General features: G+C 39.8%; 1 protein-coding gene across 1 annotated transcript; it reads left to right on the forward strand.

Annotated features, from left to right (window-relative positions):
• Nucleotides 1-326: 326 nt before the first annotated feature.
• On the forward strand, nt 327-8,133 carry eef1a1a (eukaryotic translation elongation factor 1 alpha 1a). Its single transcript, XM_072251091.1, has 8 exons — nt 327-422; nt 1,097-1,281; nt 3,862-4,041; nt 4,129-4,425; nt 5,414-5,564; nt 5,985-6,241; nt 6,405-6,639; nt 6,734-8,133. Exons 2-8 carry the CDS (start codon nt 1,138-1,140, stop codon nt 6,856-6,858), a joined length of 1,389 nt encoding a protein of 462 aa, XP_072107192.1. The 5' UTR covers nt 327-422; nt 1,097-1,137; the 3' UTR covers nt 6,859-8,133.
• Nucleotides 8,134-13,665: the final 5,532 nt, after the last annotated feature.

Genomic DNA, 13,665 nt, shown 5'->3' on the forward strand with positions numbered 1-13,665 from the left:
TATCATCTTCACCCACTAACCCGCCACCATCATTTCCTGTCAGTCACTTTATGTAGACACAGCTGTACCAAGCGTCACTTTATGGGCGTACAATCAATCTATGTATATAAGCTGTTTTATTTATTTTGTTCTTTATCTTATGGTTTTTTTTTGTGCTGTGTCGGATCTGGAGTAACAATTATTTCATTCCCCTTTACACTTGTGTACTGGAAAATTAAATAAGAGCATTAACTGGAGCATTAAATAATCCTGAAGATCTTTAACGTGCACGTCGGCAGAAGTTGAGGTCGGAGCGTGAAGTGAACCAGCCCAGCCCCGGCAAAGGGTGGGGGGGGAACAATTTGACGTCACCGTGCCTATTTAAAGCCGTGGCGCAGTCGCTTTCTCTTCCCGTCTCTCCAGCGCGCGTGTGTGTGCCGAGGGTAGGTTGGTGCTAATAATGGATCAATGGGTTTTCCTTCTCCACCACCTTCCCCCTTGTGTTTTTTTTAAAGCTTGCACCCTCTGGGTACATGAAGGGAGGCGGTTTGGGCTGCCGAGCTAGAGAGAAACCGAGGACGTCCACGATGACCGCTGAGGGTGGGGGGAGGGGGAACGAAGACGACTTCACTCTCCATTGTGAGGTGTCTGTGGTGCCGGGCCTCGATGAAAGGGGTCGGCGGGGCAAGGTAAAGACTTCCTCCCTCGCAGTATCGTCAGCACTGTGGGCCGTCAGTATGCCCTTGCCGCTCTCGCTGTCGGCGAGCGCTTATTCCCTTCCGCCCTTGTTCGTTGTGCGGCGCCGGCTCCCATCTTTCCCTCTCGAATTCAACGCCAAGTTGTGGGTACGACCACCCTTACCCTCGCCCTACACTTCTACACACGGAGGACTTGGTTTGGCTGCCCGTTAATCAGAAAATGGCCGGTGTGTCGAAACTGGGCGGGGAGTCGTCTTCGAGTCAAAATGGAGGCGAGCAAACAGGAATGGCGGGCTGTGGCCTGTACAAGTGCCACGTTTCTTATGTAGTAGTGCAGTTATTACAATTAACGCCGCGGCATCTTGGTCAGCGGGAATCCATTTTATTTGTTTTTTAAATTTACTTTTCATTTAATTTAGAGTGTTTAAAAGGACCGCAGTAGTATCCTCCAGCGAACGCCATGGGCAAGGAGAAAGTCCACATCAACATTGTCGTGATTGGTCATGTAGATTCTGGGAAGTCCACCACCACCGGGCACCTGATCTACAAATGTGGCGGAATCGACAAGAGAACCATCGAGAAGTTTGAGAAGGAAGCAGCCGAGGTGAGTAACACGGACACAAAATTTCCTTTAAACTACATCTGGAATGTCGGTTTGTAATTTTTTTTTTACAAGGTCTGAAGAGTATGGTTCTGTAGGATAATAAGCTATATAATTGTAGTAAATATCTTTAAAGCACAAGCGCATACACATTTTTTGTTTGGGCCCAGGCTTTTGAACCATGAGAATGTAACACTCCAGTGACTTCGGTAGTGTTGTAGACGTTTCATCTTAAACTCCAGCGAGCAGAATTCAGGCTTGTACGCCTTTTTTCTCCATTCCTATTGAATTCATTGTCCATTGAAATCCAAGAATGCTCTGTGGTCTTCAAAGTGGGAATGAATAGGGTTGTGACCGAAAATAAGGTGTATTTTAATTTTAAGTTGTAACTATAATTAGATTGTTTTTCTAGATTAACTTTTGCCTGAACATGCTGTGGCACTGATAGTTAAATTCCTCTGGTCTAGTGTGATGGGAAATTAAATTGTTGGGATCGTTGTATCAGCATTTCACTATTGTTAGCCTGTTAATGCAGTTGTATTTTGGATTAATATAAATGCTATAGTGGGCAGAATTTGCTAATTCTAAATTCATAGTAAAGAACAATTTGAGGGTGGGTTGTGAGGATTTGAGTGGCTATTGCTAGTACTGAGGCTTTAAAAACATAGAAAACCTACAGCACAATACAGGTCCTTTGGCCCACAATGCTGTGCTGAACATGTACTTTAGAAAATACCTAGGATTACCCATAGCCCTCTATTTTTCTAAACTCCATGTACCTATCCAGGAGCCTCTTAAAAGACCCTATTGTATCTGCCTCCACCACAGTTGCCAGCAGCCCATTTCATGCTTTTGTGTAGATTGGTTTTAAATTGCATAACAGGTGATTGAACTTCATTACTTTTATTTATTTTCTTTACTAGAAAAGATGCAATGTAACTTCTTTTTGACTGTTAACAATTTTAATGGTAGGTGGTACTGAGGAAGTGATCTGCACACTGATTTAGTACTTTTGAAGATGATGAACGCCATACTAATTGTAATTGCTTTTTGTATTGAGATTACATTTTGTTACAGAAGTCAGCATTACATTTGTATCCTGAGATGGAGCTTGAATATTGAGATTCACTTTGCATTTTGGATCTCAGTTTTGGTGTTCAGCTTGCATGATGTTCAATACATACATTGCAAAGTCTCTTGCAAATATTGCAGATCAGAGTCAAAATGCAATATTTTAACAAAGTAGGTATATGTATACATTTTCTTGCAGACATTTACTTAAAAATAAAATGCAATAGAATTAATGAAAGAATGCTACATAAAAAGTACAAACTGTGTACATGCAACTGAAGATATATTGTGCAAATAAGGAAATAGTACTGAGCATAGGGGTTGTAAAGAACCTTTGACAGAATCAGTTCAGAGTTGTAGTGAGCGAAGTTCTTGAGGTTAAGGGCCTTGTTAGTTGTAGGGTATTAACTGTTCCTGATGCAAGAGTTGGGATGCATTTATAGAAGCTTCTCTTCTCCCTGTCTTGTAGTTGGTAACTTTAAGAGTTGTGGCACTATTCAGATTTTTAAACTCTGTCCTATATGCTGATTTGTCACCATCTTTTGATTTTTGTCAACAAACTTGGCCTCTTAATCAAGTATAAAGCAAGTAGAGTGGGGGGGGGGGCTGAGCACACAATTTTGTGGAGAACCTGTGCTGATGGAAGTTGAAGAATCCTGTTACATAGCGGGTGTCAAGGCCCAGATCTTGTGCTTGGTGATTAGTTTCAGTCGGATGATGGTGTTGAGTGTTGAACTATATAGTCAAATGAAGGGCATACTGATGTATGCATCCACAGTGTCTAGGTGCTCCAGATGCACATGGTTTGTATATTGATAGCTTTATTTTGAAAATTGAATTTACTCCATTGTAGCACTCAGCATGGCCTTGATAACTCGCATGTAAGAGATCTAATGCTCAGTTCTAATCTTTGGCTACAACACTTTTCTTTTATCTGATCCCCATAATACTTAGTTGCCTTCTAGACCAGAAGTGTATGGATCTCAAGATTTGCAAAGAGGATTCAATGTAGAAATCTCTTCGATTTATTCTGGAAGTCAAATGTGCTTCAGACAAAATGCACAATGCTTCCAATAAACTGACTACATTGCTATTGATGACTGTTGTCTAAATTCAACTCTGGTACATTCACAAATTTTTGCCTTTAATTTCCCAGTTTAAAAGTGTGCTATCAGTAATGTTTAGACACTAATATTTGTGTTCTGTTATTTATCAATTAACACCAGCAAAGGATATCTTCCATAACTGATGAGGTGGAAAGCCACTTTAGGTCTCATGGAAAGTTTGTAGGTGATGTGTGATCATGCTTTTAGCTAATCTTAGCAAAGACTTAAAAGAGTGACATGCTATTGAGTTTGGTCTTGTAATTAGCTAGTTTAAGAGAACAATTGTGGTTGTGACCTCTGCATGAAACTTAATAAAAATTTTAATTTGGAATTATGTCATATAATCTTTTCTGTGTAGGGTGTGACTTTTGCACTATTAATTGCATTTTACATTTTACTCTTGAAGATGGGCAAAGGTTCTTTCAAGTATGCCTGGGTGTTGGACAAGTTGAAGGCTGAACGTGAACGTGGCATTACCATTGACATTTCTCTCTGGAAATTTGAAACCAGCAAGTATTACATCACCATCATTGATGCCCCTGGGCATCGAGACTTCATTAAGAACATGATTACAGGTACTTCACAGGTGAGTATGTGTTAAGTCAGTAATCGCCATATGACATTTTGAAAAACTCCAGCATTAAATGAAGGGCATCTTTATTTTTATTTGTAGGCTGACTGTGCTGTACTGGTTGTTGCTGCTGGAGTAGGTGAGTTTGAGGCTGGCATATCCAAGAATGGCCAGACACGGGAACATGCCCTGCTGGCATACACTCTTGGTGTGAAGCAACTTATTGTTGGAGTAAATAAGATGGATTCTACTGAACCACCATACAGTCAAAAGAGATACGATGAGATTGTCAAGGAAGTCACTACCTACATCAAGAAAATTGGTTACAACCCAGATAGTGTGGCATTTGTACCAATCTCTGGCTGGCATGGTGACAACATGTTGGATTCTAGTACTAATGTAAGTAATTTTAAAGAGCTGGCTCTTTTGCTGCAAACACGTTTCGCCAACAGTATGTTATGATGTTACCCATGGTAACCTGAATTCCATACTGCTTAACAAAAGAGATCCTAAGAAATGGAAACAAAGTCTGTAAGTAATGGAAAACTAAAGAAACACATTCAGAATTCTGGAGGAACTCCGTGCAGGCAGCATCTATAGAAATGAATAGTTGGTCAACATTTCGGGGTGAAACATTGACTATTCATTTCCGTAGATGCTGCCTGACCTTCTGAGTTCTTTGGGCATTTTGTGTGCGTCGCATAAGAAATAGAAGCAGGAATGCCATTCAGCGGGGTTTTGGCTAGTCTTAACTTAAGTGCCACTTTCCTGAATAACCCAATCAGATCAGCACCAATCTCATTAAATTGTTGAGCATACCTGAAAGGACAGGTAGCTACAACTAAGTCCTATGTTTATTTGCAACTCCATACAGCTTGATTCCTTAATCTAAATCTGTTGATCTGTCTTGAATGTGCTAAGAGACTGAGCCTCAACAGCCTCCTACAGTAGGGAATTCTCAAGATTTACCATGTATTTGAAGAAGTATCTGAGTTGCTGGCCCTTTTATTTTGAGATTGACACTGGTTCTTGACACCACCTAGTCTGTCAAATCCTGCAACAAATTTTCATATTTCATGAGATCGCCACTCATTTTTCTGAATTCGTACATAAGCTCAGTTTGCAGACATCCCTGTGATCAGTCTTACTTGGCTTCACTGCACTCCTGATGCATTTATTATTTGGAGAGCATGACAGTACCTGAGGTTCCAGAAAATCCCCTGATGAGGCCCATCCTAAACCTTCAATTTTTCTTGTAATAAAGGCTGTGTTATACTTTTTGTTTAACAGTATGGCTGGAGGTGCAGCAGATCCTTTTTGAGATATCTTGAAGTATTAGAAGAATACTTCCATGCATAACATCTTTAATTGTGTTTATTTTACACAGATGACATGGTTCAAAGGCTGGAAGATCAACCGTAAGGAAGGTAGTGCTAATGGAGTTACTCTTCTGGAAGCTCTGGATTCTATTTTGCCACCTCAACGACCAACAGAGAAACCTCTTCGTCTCCCACTTCAAGATGTCTACAAAATTGGCGGTGAGTATTAGTTTTAATTTTGGCTTGCATTGATTGAAGGCAAACTCAGTCACAATTTTGATATTGGAAGTTAATAATAGATTACACTTTAAGAACAGAAGTGAAAAAGCATCCATCAGAAAGCTAAAGGTCAGTAAACAAATAATTGAGGAAAAATTGGTCTTTGGGACAGCTAATAATTTAAAGGATTGTTCAGTTTTATCCACATTGTCTAATAAGGTATTGCATTGAGGTGAAGGGCAATGGTGGAAGAATCTGGTTCTGAAATTTGATTCTTGGGGGGAAAAAATTAACTTTTTTTCATATTTATTGACATATCTGTGACTGTGATATTTGTGTAGACGTGTGGTGGATTGTACCTTGATTTTAATAGATTCTGGTCTGACTTGGAATGCTGACTCTTATTTTTTCCTTGTGCAGGTATTGGTACTGTACCAGTGGGTCGTGTTGAAACTGGTCTTTTGAAGCCTGGAATGGTAGTTACTTTTGCACCTGTTAATGTCACAACAGAAGTGAAGTCTGTTGAAATGCATCACGAAGCCCTATCTGAAGCTTTGCCTGGTGACAATGTTGGCTTCAATGTTAAAAATGTCTCTGTAAAAGATGTTCGTCGTGGCAATGTCGCTGGAGACAGCAAGAATGATCCACCAATGGAAGCTGACAAGTTCACTTCGCAAGTCAGTTTTTTAAAATGTATTTTTGTTTTGGTACCATTTCTGTTTGCTCTGTATTGGGGTTTGATCCTATTAAAGGAGATGTGATTTCATTTATTTACTGTAAGATTTTAATGATTTGAATAGTTCCAAAAATTAATTAATTTTAATCTGATTTCTTAAACAGGTAATTATCTTAAACCACCCAGGGCAAATCTCTGCTGGCTATGCTCCTGTTTTGGATTGCCATACTGCTCACATTGCCTGCAAGTTTGCCGAATTAAAGGAGAAGATTGATCGTAGATCTGGGAAAAAAATAGAAGATAACCCCAAGTTCCTGAAGTCTGGCGATGCTGCCATTGTTGAAATGACTCCAGGCAAGCCCATGTGTGTTGAGAGCTTCTCTGAATATCCACCCCTTGGTAAGTTAAATCACTTTTTAAATGAATTGATATTTTGCTGCTTTCCTGTGCTGCTGTACAAAATTAAATTTAATGTCCTGTCCAAATTTTGCAGGCCGTTTTGCTGTCCGTGACATGAGGCAAACTGTGGCTGTTGGCGTCATCAAGAATGTAGAGAAGAAGGTTACTGGTGCTGGCAAAGTCACCAAATCTGCCCAGAAGGCTCAGAAAGGCAGATGAATGTTACAACAGTCAGCTGTCACTTCAGTCTCCTCAACTGGAGGCCCAGTTTTAGACCAGATAATCACAGTTTACCATTTAAGCTCCATAATAAAAGACTGGTTAGAAATCAAAATGCATCGTAAATACTTCAGAAGGAAAGGATTGTGGACCACATTAATTCCATGTAGCAGTTTAAGTTAGTTTTAAAAGTGTACTTTTAAAGAGCAACCAATGCCTTGACCAGCAATTTGATCAATGAAATTAAAATTGTTAACCTGAGCAGAACTTATGGAATTTTCCAAGTATTTTTTTTGCATTCCAGGCTTTACTTGGAAGTTTTTTAAAAGAGTAAGCAATTTTGAATATCCGATTGGTGCAGAAAGTTTGGTCAGGTACATTAGTCTGCCTTCGATTCATTCCATATTTCTTGACATCTATTTTTAAAAAGAAAAATCCAGATATCAAAGTTTGTTAACAAAGCACTAATCATAAAATTTTGGATATCATTGCTAAAACTAATGTTTCAGCTATTAAATTGCATGGAAAATGAAACTTGGATAAATGCATTTTTGTGGGATAAACAGCTTTGTTTTTTTTTACTAAGTATAACGTGGACTGGTTGATTTAATCTTGCCAAATTGGCTGATTCCTTCATTTTCATAATTAGATGATTGTGGGGGGAAAAGTGGATGATGCAGTTAGTGAAATGACAGGAGTACTGGATTCAAGTACTAAAGCTGCCCAGTAAGTTGGTTTAATGAATGTTCTCCAGGTATAAAATCTAATTCTGAATTTCCCTATAATTGTCTATAATCATTCCTTCCCTGTGCAATAATATGTGCCCTAGCTGTTGCATTATTAGCTGAATTTGGGAATTGATTATATGAAACTTGCAACATTGTTCACCCACCAACTGAATTATATAAAATGTTGAAATGCTTTTCTAATTTTGAAACGAGGGAATGAATCTACCGAATTTGGTCTGCTCCCTACCAACACTGCATAGTTGACCCATTGCCACCTTAAGACAATTAGGTTGTATAGGGAATACAGACACGGCCCATTGTATGAACACTTTGTTTAGTTTTAGCTAAAACTGTGCTTTATAGTTGATAATTGTTACTGCAGTGTCAGTATGATGATCTGTGATTGACTGTTAGAACCTGTTTCCCTTTCTCTGCTGCCTGTCATGCACATTGTGTTGTGCCTGTTTGTGCAAAAGTTGAAAAGTAATTTAAGGTTCAATGTTTAATTCTGTTTATCATTAAAAATCAAAATGATATTCAACAGTCATTGCTGCCTGCTCATAGTACCTTAATATTCCATATTTTATCAAGATTATAACTTGGAGATGTGTGGGATCTCCCAAATGAAAGCTTCTGTGGCTCTTGTTATGGTAGCTGCTCTCCATGGTCCTGTGAATCTTGTATTTTTGTTTTCCAGAATCTTAAGATTAAGGATGAATATAAAACAGTTGTTTGAGTCTGTCTCATCCAGTAGGGAATGACATGTGAAACAGTGGTGGTTGCAGCCATTAATTGTGAGCAAGCACTCCTATTTTCCCTTCATAATGGACTAGCTGGCATTTGCCAGTTTATACTCTGCCCTATCCCCACCTTTTTATTCTGGTTTCTTAACCCCCCCCCCCAATATTTAGTCCTGCTGGAGGATACATACCCAAATCATCAACTATTAACTATTCATTTGTTCAAACTGGTTAGTGTTGGATAGAGCAGGAACACACTTTTGTTTCTTTGGGCATCTAGTCTTGATGCCAGAAAGCTTTTTTTTCCCTGTTGTATATTGTGGAAAGTAATTGAGGAAATGTTACAGCTCTATAAAACACTGGTTTTATACTTGATATTGTATTCAGTTCTGGTTGCCTAATTGTAGGAAGAATGAAAGTTTAAAGAAGGTGCAGGGGAGATTTAGCAGGATGCTGTCTGGATTAACTAGAGGGCATGTCTTACGGGGATGGGTTCAGTGAGCTCGGGCTTTTCTTTGGAGTGAAGAAAGATGGTGACTTGATTATAGAGATGTACAATATGATAAGAGACATAGAGTGACAACCAGAGATCTTTTACCTGAGTAAAAATGGAGGATTATAAGGGAGGGAAGAGGTGAATTGATGGATTAAAAGGTTGGCACAACATCATGGGCCAAAGGATCTGAATTGTGCTGTAATGTTCTTTGTTATAATCTGTTAACATAGAAATAAAAACAGTAGGAAGATGTTTAGCTAAATGCATTTGTTCTGCTATGAAATTAAATGCTTTTACTGACCTAACAAAATATAATTTCCCTGTATTCTAGATAGAAGGTGATAGGTGGAAGAGGTAAAGGGCTGAAGAAAAAGGTATTTATTGGTTTATCATTGTCGCATGTTCCCAGCTTGACTTGCTTAGTAATCATTACATAGTACATTGAGGTAGAATGTGGCCAAACACTTTACAATACAAAACGATGTGCTATCATAAAAGTGCAGTCCAGATAAATAAGTGCAAAATTATAACAAGGTGCAAGGTAGATTATAAAGTCAGGATTCCATCTTATCATTTGGAGGGTCCATTCAAGAGTCTAATAGTGGAATAGAAGCTGCCCTTGGGGTTGCTGGTACATGTTTTCAGGTTTTTGTATCCTATGCTGGGTGGGATCTTTGAATCTAATAGGAGAGGACAGTATACAAGGGAGGAAGGTGATGGGTAGGGGAGGGGAAGAGGGGTGTGGAAACCACTGTAGGAGAGAAAATGGGAAGGGCAGAGAAGAAATAGCTGGGATTTAGATGTTCATTCCATCAGGTAGGAGATCATTGGATGGAATATGAGGCATTTGCTCTGGTCTCACTGTGGCAGTAGAGGAGGCTGTGGACAAACATGTTGGTATAGAGATGGGAAGTGGACTCAAAATTGGTGGCCATTGGGAGATATTGGCTGTAGTGGTAGAAGGAGCAAAAGCCCTTGGTGAAGCAGTCCCTCGATCTGCAGCAGGTCTCGTGGATGTAGAGGCTGCTGCTGTGAGGAAGAACAAAATGACAAGGGAGTTGTGGAGTGATCCCTACAGAAAGTCAGGATGAGGAAGGGAAAGATGATAGGTGAGGAATTTAAAGTTGCTGACCCTCTCCAACTCGTACCCCAATGAGGACTAGCCAATGAACCTCTAGTTTACCACCTTCTGAAGTCAATAATCAGCATCTTGGTCTTCTGGGCACTGAGTAAGAGGTTCTGGGACCACTTAGCCAGATCTTTCAATCTCCTTCCTGTATGCTGATTCATCACTTTTGATTTTGCCTGTGACTGGTGTCATCAGCAGACTTAAATATGGCATTGGAACAGTGCTTAGCCACACAGTTACAAGTGTAAAGAAAGCAGAGCAGGGGCAAAGCCTCAATGCATCTGTGCTGATGAAGACTGGAGGAAATGTTGCTAGTCTAAGCTGGGGTCCGCAGATGAAGGAATAGAGGATATAGTTGCACAAGGAGGTATTGAGGCAAAAGGTTTTGAAGTTTTTATTGATTAGTTTTGAGATGGCAGTATTGAATGCCAAGCTTTTGTCAATAAAGAGCATCATGATGTATGAGCCAATGAAATAGCTTCAGCTGTTGACCTGTTATGACAGTAGACAAATTGGAGCAGATCCAAGTTGCTTCTCAGGTTTTGATATGTCTCATCACCAACCTCTCAAAGCACTTCACAGAGGATGTAGATGCTGCTGGACATTGAGGCAGGTTACCATGTTCTTGGACATATTGAAACCTGCTTGAAGCAGATAGGTACCCCTGCCAAGCAAGAGGTTAAAAATATTGGATCCAGCCAGTTAAAGCACTGGTCTTAAGAACTTGGCCAGATACCACATCTGGGTTTTCCATGGTTTTACTCTTGCAAAGGATGGCCTCACATTGGCCTCAGACTGAAATTAGGTCATTGGGGCTGTGGGAGTTTGTGAAGGTGCCTCCATGTCTTGATAGTCAAAGTGAACATAAAAGACATTGAGCTCATCTGGGAACAAAGGCTTCCCAATCACCTATATCATGTGATAGGACGTAGAAGGTGATAGCATTCAACCCTGCTACAGCAGTTAAAGCATCCTTTATGATTCTGGTTCAATCTGGAATTGCCATTTTGCACATGAGATGGCTTTCCAGAGATCGTACCTGGACCTCTTGTACTTCACTTTGGTTCCCAGACCTGAATGTCACTGATCTGGCCCACAGCAGATGGTGGATCTGTAACGGACTGTTGATCAGACCCAATTATTTGAGTATATAGGGGATGTAATAAGTGTACAAGCACAACAAAGTAGCTTGTGCATAATTTATTATAAAATAGTACACACAAATCACAAAATACTATAGATAGCAAGTCACAAAAATTTCTGGTCACCACTTGGTTGTTGGTGGAACTCTGATTCATGACACTGCCCCTTGGTTCCAGGCACCTAGCGTGATTCTGGTCTGGGTGTTTTTCAATAAAGTCTGGAAAATTTCCTCCATACTGTATATACAGGTTTCATAAGCACAGGGTCAGTAAGAGACAGGTAATTCCTTTGTTCTTGTGCCAGTACCAGTTTGGTTTCTTTCAAACAACACACCTTGTCTGTTAACACGGTCTTCAGTACACTCATATACAGCAACTGGACATTTTAATAACTAGTTATTCATTAATCTCTCAATGTCAGTGACACACAGCACTCCTTTGGTTTACACAGTGCACTAATGATTATACATACTTGATAAATCCAAATTTGGAAAGAATCCAGCTATAATCCCGCTAGTAAACATTCAGTCATTACTCTACAGACCCCACATGCTAGGAGTTTGGTTGTCATTCCACCTGACTATTCAATCCTTGTTTTACAAATCCTATATGCTACATTTTATCCCTTGAATATATGATCAGGTTAGAGATACATAGAATTCTTTTTGCTTAAAATGTTTAATATGTCAGAAAATGCATATCAATATCCCTTGGATGATTAAAATTGATACTAAAATGTGAGAAATTATATAGATCCAAGGTGTAACCTCAACAACAGATTTGGTCAGTAGATAGCCAGTTAGACACCTGCCATGTGGACAGCTGTAACATTCTTATCTCCCTGAGATAGCAACCAACTGCTGATGGGTTTACAGATATCAACATGTATTCCTGAACAGGAAACATTCTTTAATGTTTTTGGTAGTATCTTGATACGCTTTTAAGACCTTAAATTTGCTCATCTCCAATAAAGAACTCTCCAACCTTTATGGGTTACACCCTTACAGAAGTTCTTTTTAACAAGTATTTCATGATTTCCTTAATTTATGTATCTCATTACTAAACTCAGCTACATCTACAGTATTTACAGTGTGAGGCATAATCAGAGATTACCAATTCAACTAACCCTCACCAGACCAGAATTAGGGACTGGAGTAATATGTTAATATCTTGTCCAATCAATTGGTGTCACAAAAGGTGTTAAAAGGCTTTCCTAGACCTGTCAGGGCATCAGGTATAGTGAGGCAAAATTCAAGAGCAAGTGAACGTGTCAATAACTAGTCACCTGTTCTTTGCTCAGCTATGCCCCCAATTAGCGCACATTATATAAATCTTTTTACAGAACAATATTACCATTTTCACAAATCACAAGGTTATCAGTGTCTCAAGAGAAGTCCGATTTTGAACAAAACACAAAATAAAGCAACGTTCCTGCTTGAAAAGAAACAAGGGGAGAAATAGTTACACCATAATCAAGAGTGCTTACTACACCCATGCTTTGTAAAGTCTGATTACCTGGCTGTACTTCTACTCCGAGAAAAGGCAAATACTGAAGACTGCAGCACCAGTAGTGACAACCAAGAAGGTATGTACACAGGAGCATTTACAGGACTGCTTTGAATCAGTGAAGAACTGGACTGCATTCAGAGGTTCATCTTGAATCTAGATGAGTATGTCACAGTTGTTACCAACTTCATAAAAATGGGGTCCCCATCCTTTTTTGCACCGCGGACCGGTTTAATATTGACAATATCCTTGCGGACTGGCCGACCCAATGGGGGGTGGGGGGTGGGGGGGGGGAAGTGGTGTTAATCGTGACTGGAATATAGGTGATAAGTCACTTATTAGTGGCTAATACACACAATTTTGTTTCTATAAGGGTTTATCTAACGAATTTAATATTAAACACAGTGCAGGTTTTCCTTGCATGAATATAGTGATAAGTCAATTATAAGTCATAAGGGGGTTCCTTATGTCCAGTCTATTCCACAATTTAGTTTTTGTTGTATTCATTGCAGAAAACTCTGCTTCACAGCGATATGATGTTGGAAATGGAAGCAACGTTTTCAGTGGTTTCGTGGCTATCTCAGGATATTCAGCCTTGACTTTGATCCAAAATGCTGGCAGAGATGTTATGTCAAACATACTTTTCAGCCCACCGTTACTTGCAAGCTAGAGGAATTGATCTTCCCACGTTGACGTGGATGATTCACTGGGGACATTCACAAATGGGTCACGGACCCATTCCTCTGCACGTCTTGGGTCATTTGCGGTTGGGAAGTATCACTCGAATTCTGTCGACAGCTGTGAGCCTCAGTCTCTCCCAAATTCCCAGCTAATGTTGGGAACATGTCAAATATGCCCTTGTCCACTCACCATCCCCTCAGTTCCAGTTTGGCTGTGAAAGCAGACACTTTATCTGCCAACTTGAAGACAGTTGTCCATTTTCCCCTGAAGTGACAAATTGAGTTCATTGAGCAGGTTGAAGATGTCACACAGATAAGCGAGTTTTGCTATCCACTCCTCGTCACAGAAGAGTGCTGCCAGTGGTGACTTTTCCTGAAAGAAATCT

The sequence above is a fragment of the Mobula birostris genome, chromosome 2, assembly GCF_030028105.1.
Source record: "Mobula birostris isolate sMobBir1 chromosome 2, sMobBir1.hap1, whole genome shotgun sequence".
Classification (NCBI taxonomy): Eukaryota; Metazoa; Chordata; class Chondrichthyes; order Myliobatiformes; family Myliobatidae; genus Mobula; species Mobula birostris.

Excerpts from the sequence above, each read along its gene's own strand:
- eef1a1a (XM_072251091.1), top strand. The coding sequence starts at position 1,138 with ATGGGCAAGGAGAAAGTCCACATCAACATTGTCGTGATTGGTCATGTA. Across the intron at positions 4,042-4,128 it reads TGATTACAGGTACTTCACAG|GCTGACTGTGCTGTACTGGT; the intron begins GTGAGTATGTGT and ends TTTTATTTGTAG. Across the intron at positions 6,242-6,404 it reads CTGACAAGTTCACTTCGCAA|GTAATTATCTTAAACCACCC; the intron begins GTCAGTTTTTTA and ends TTTCTTAAACAG.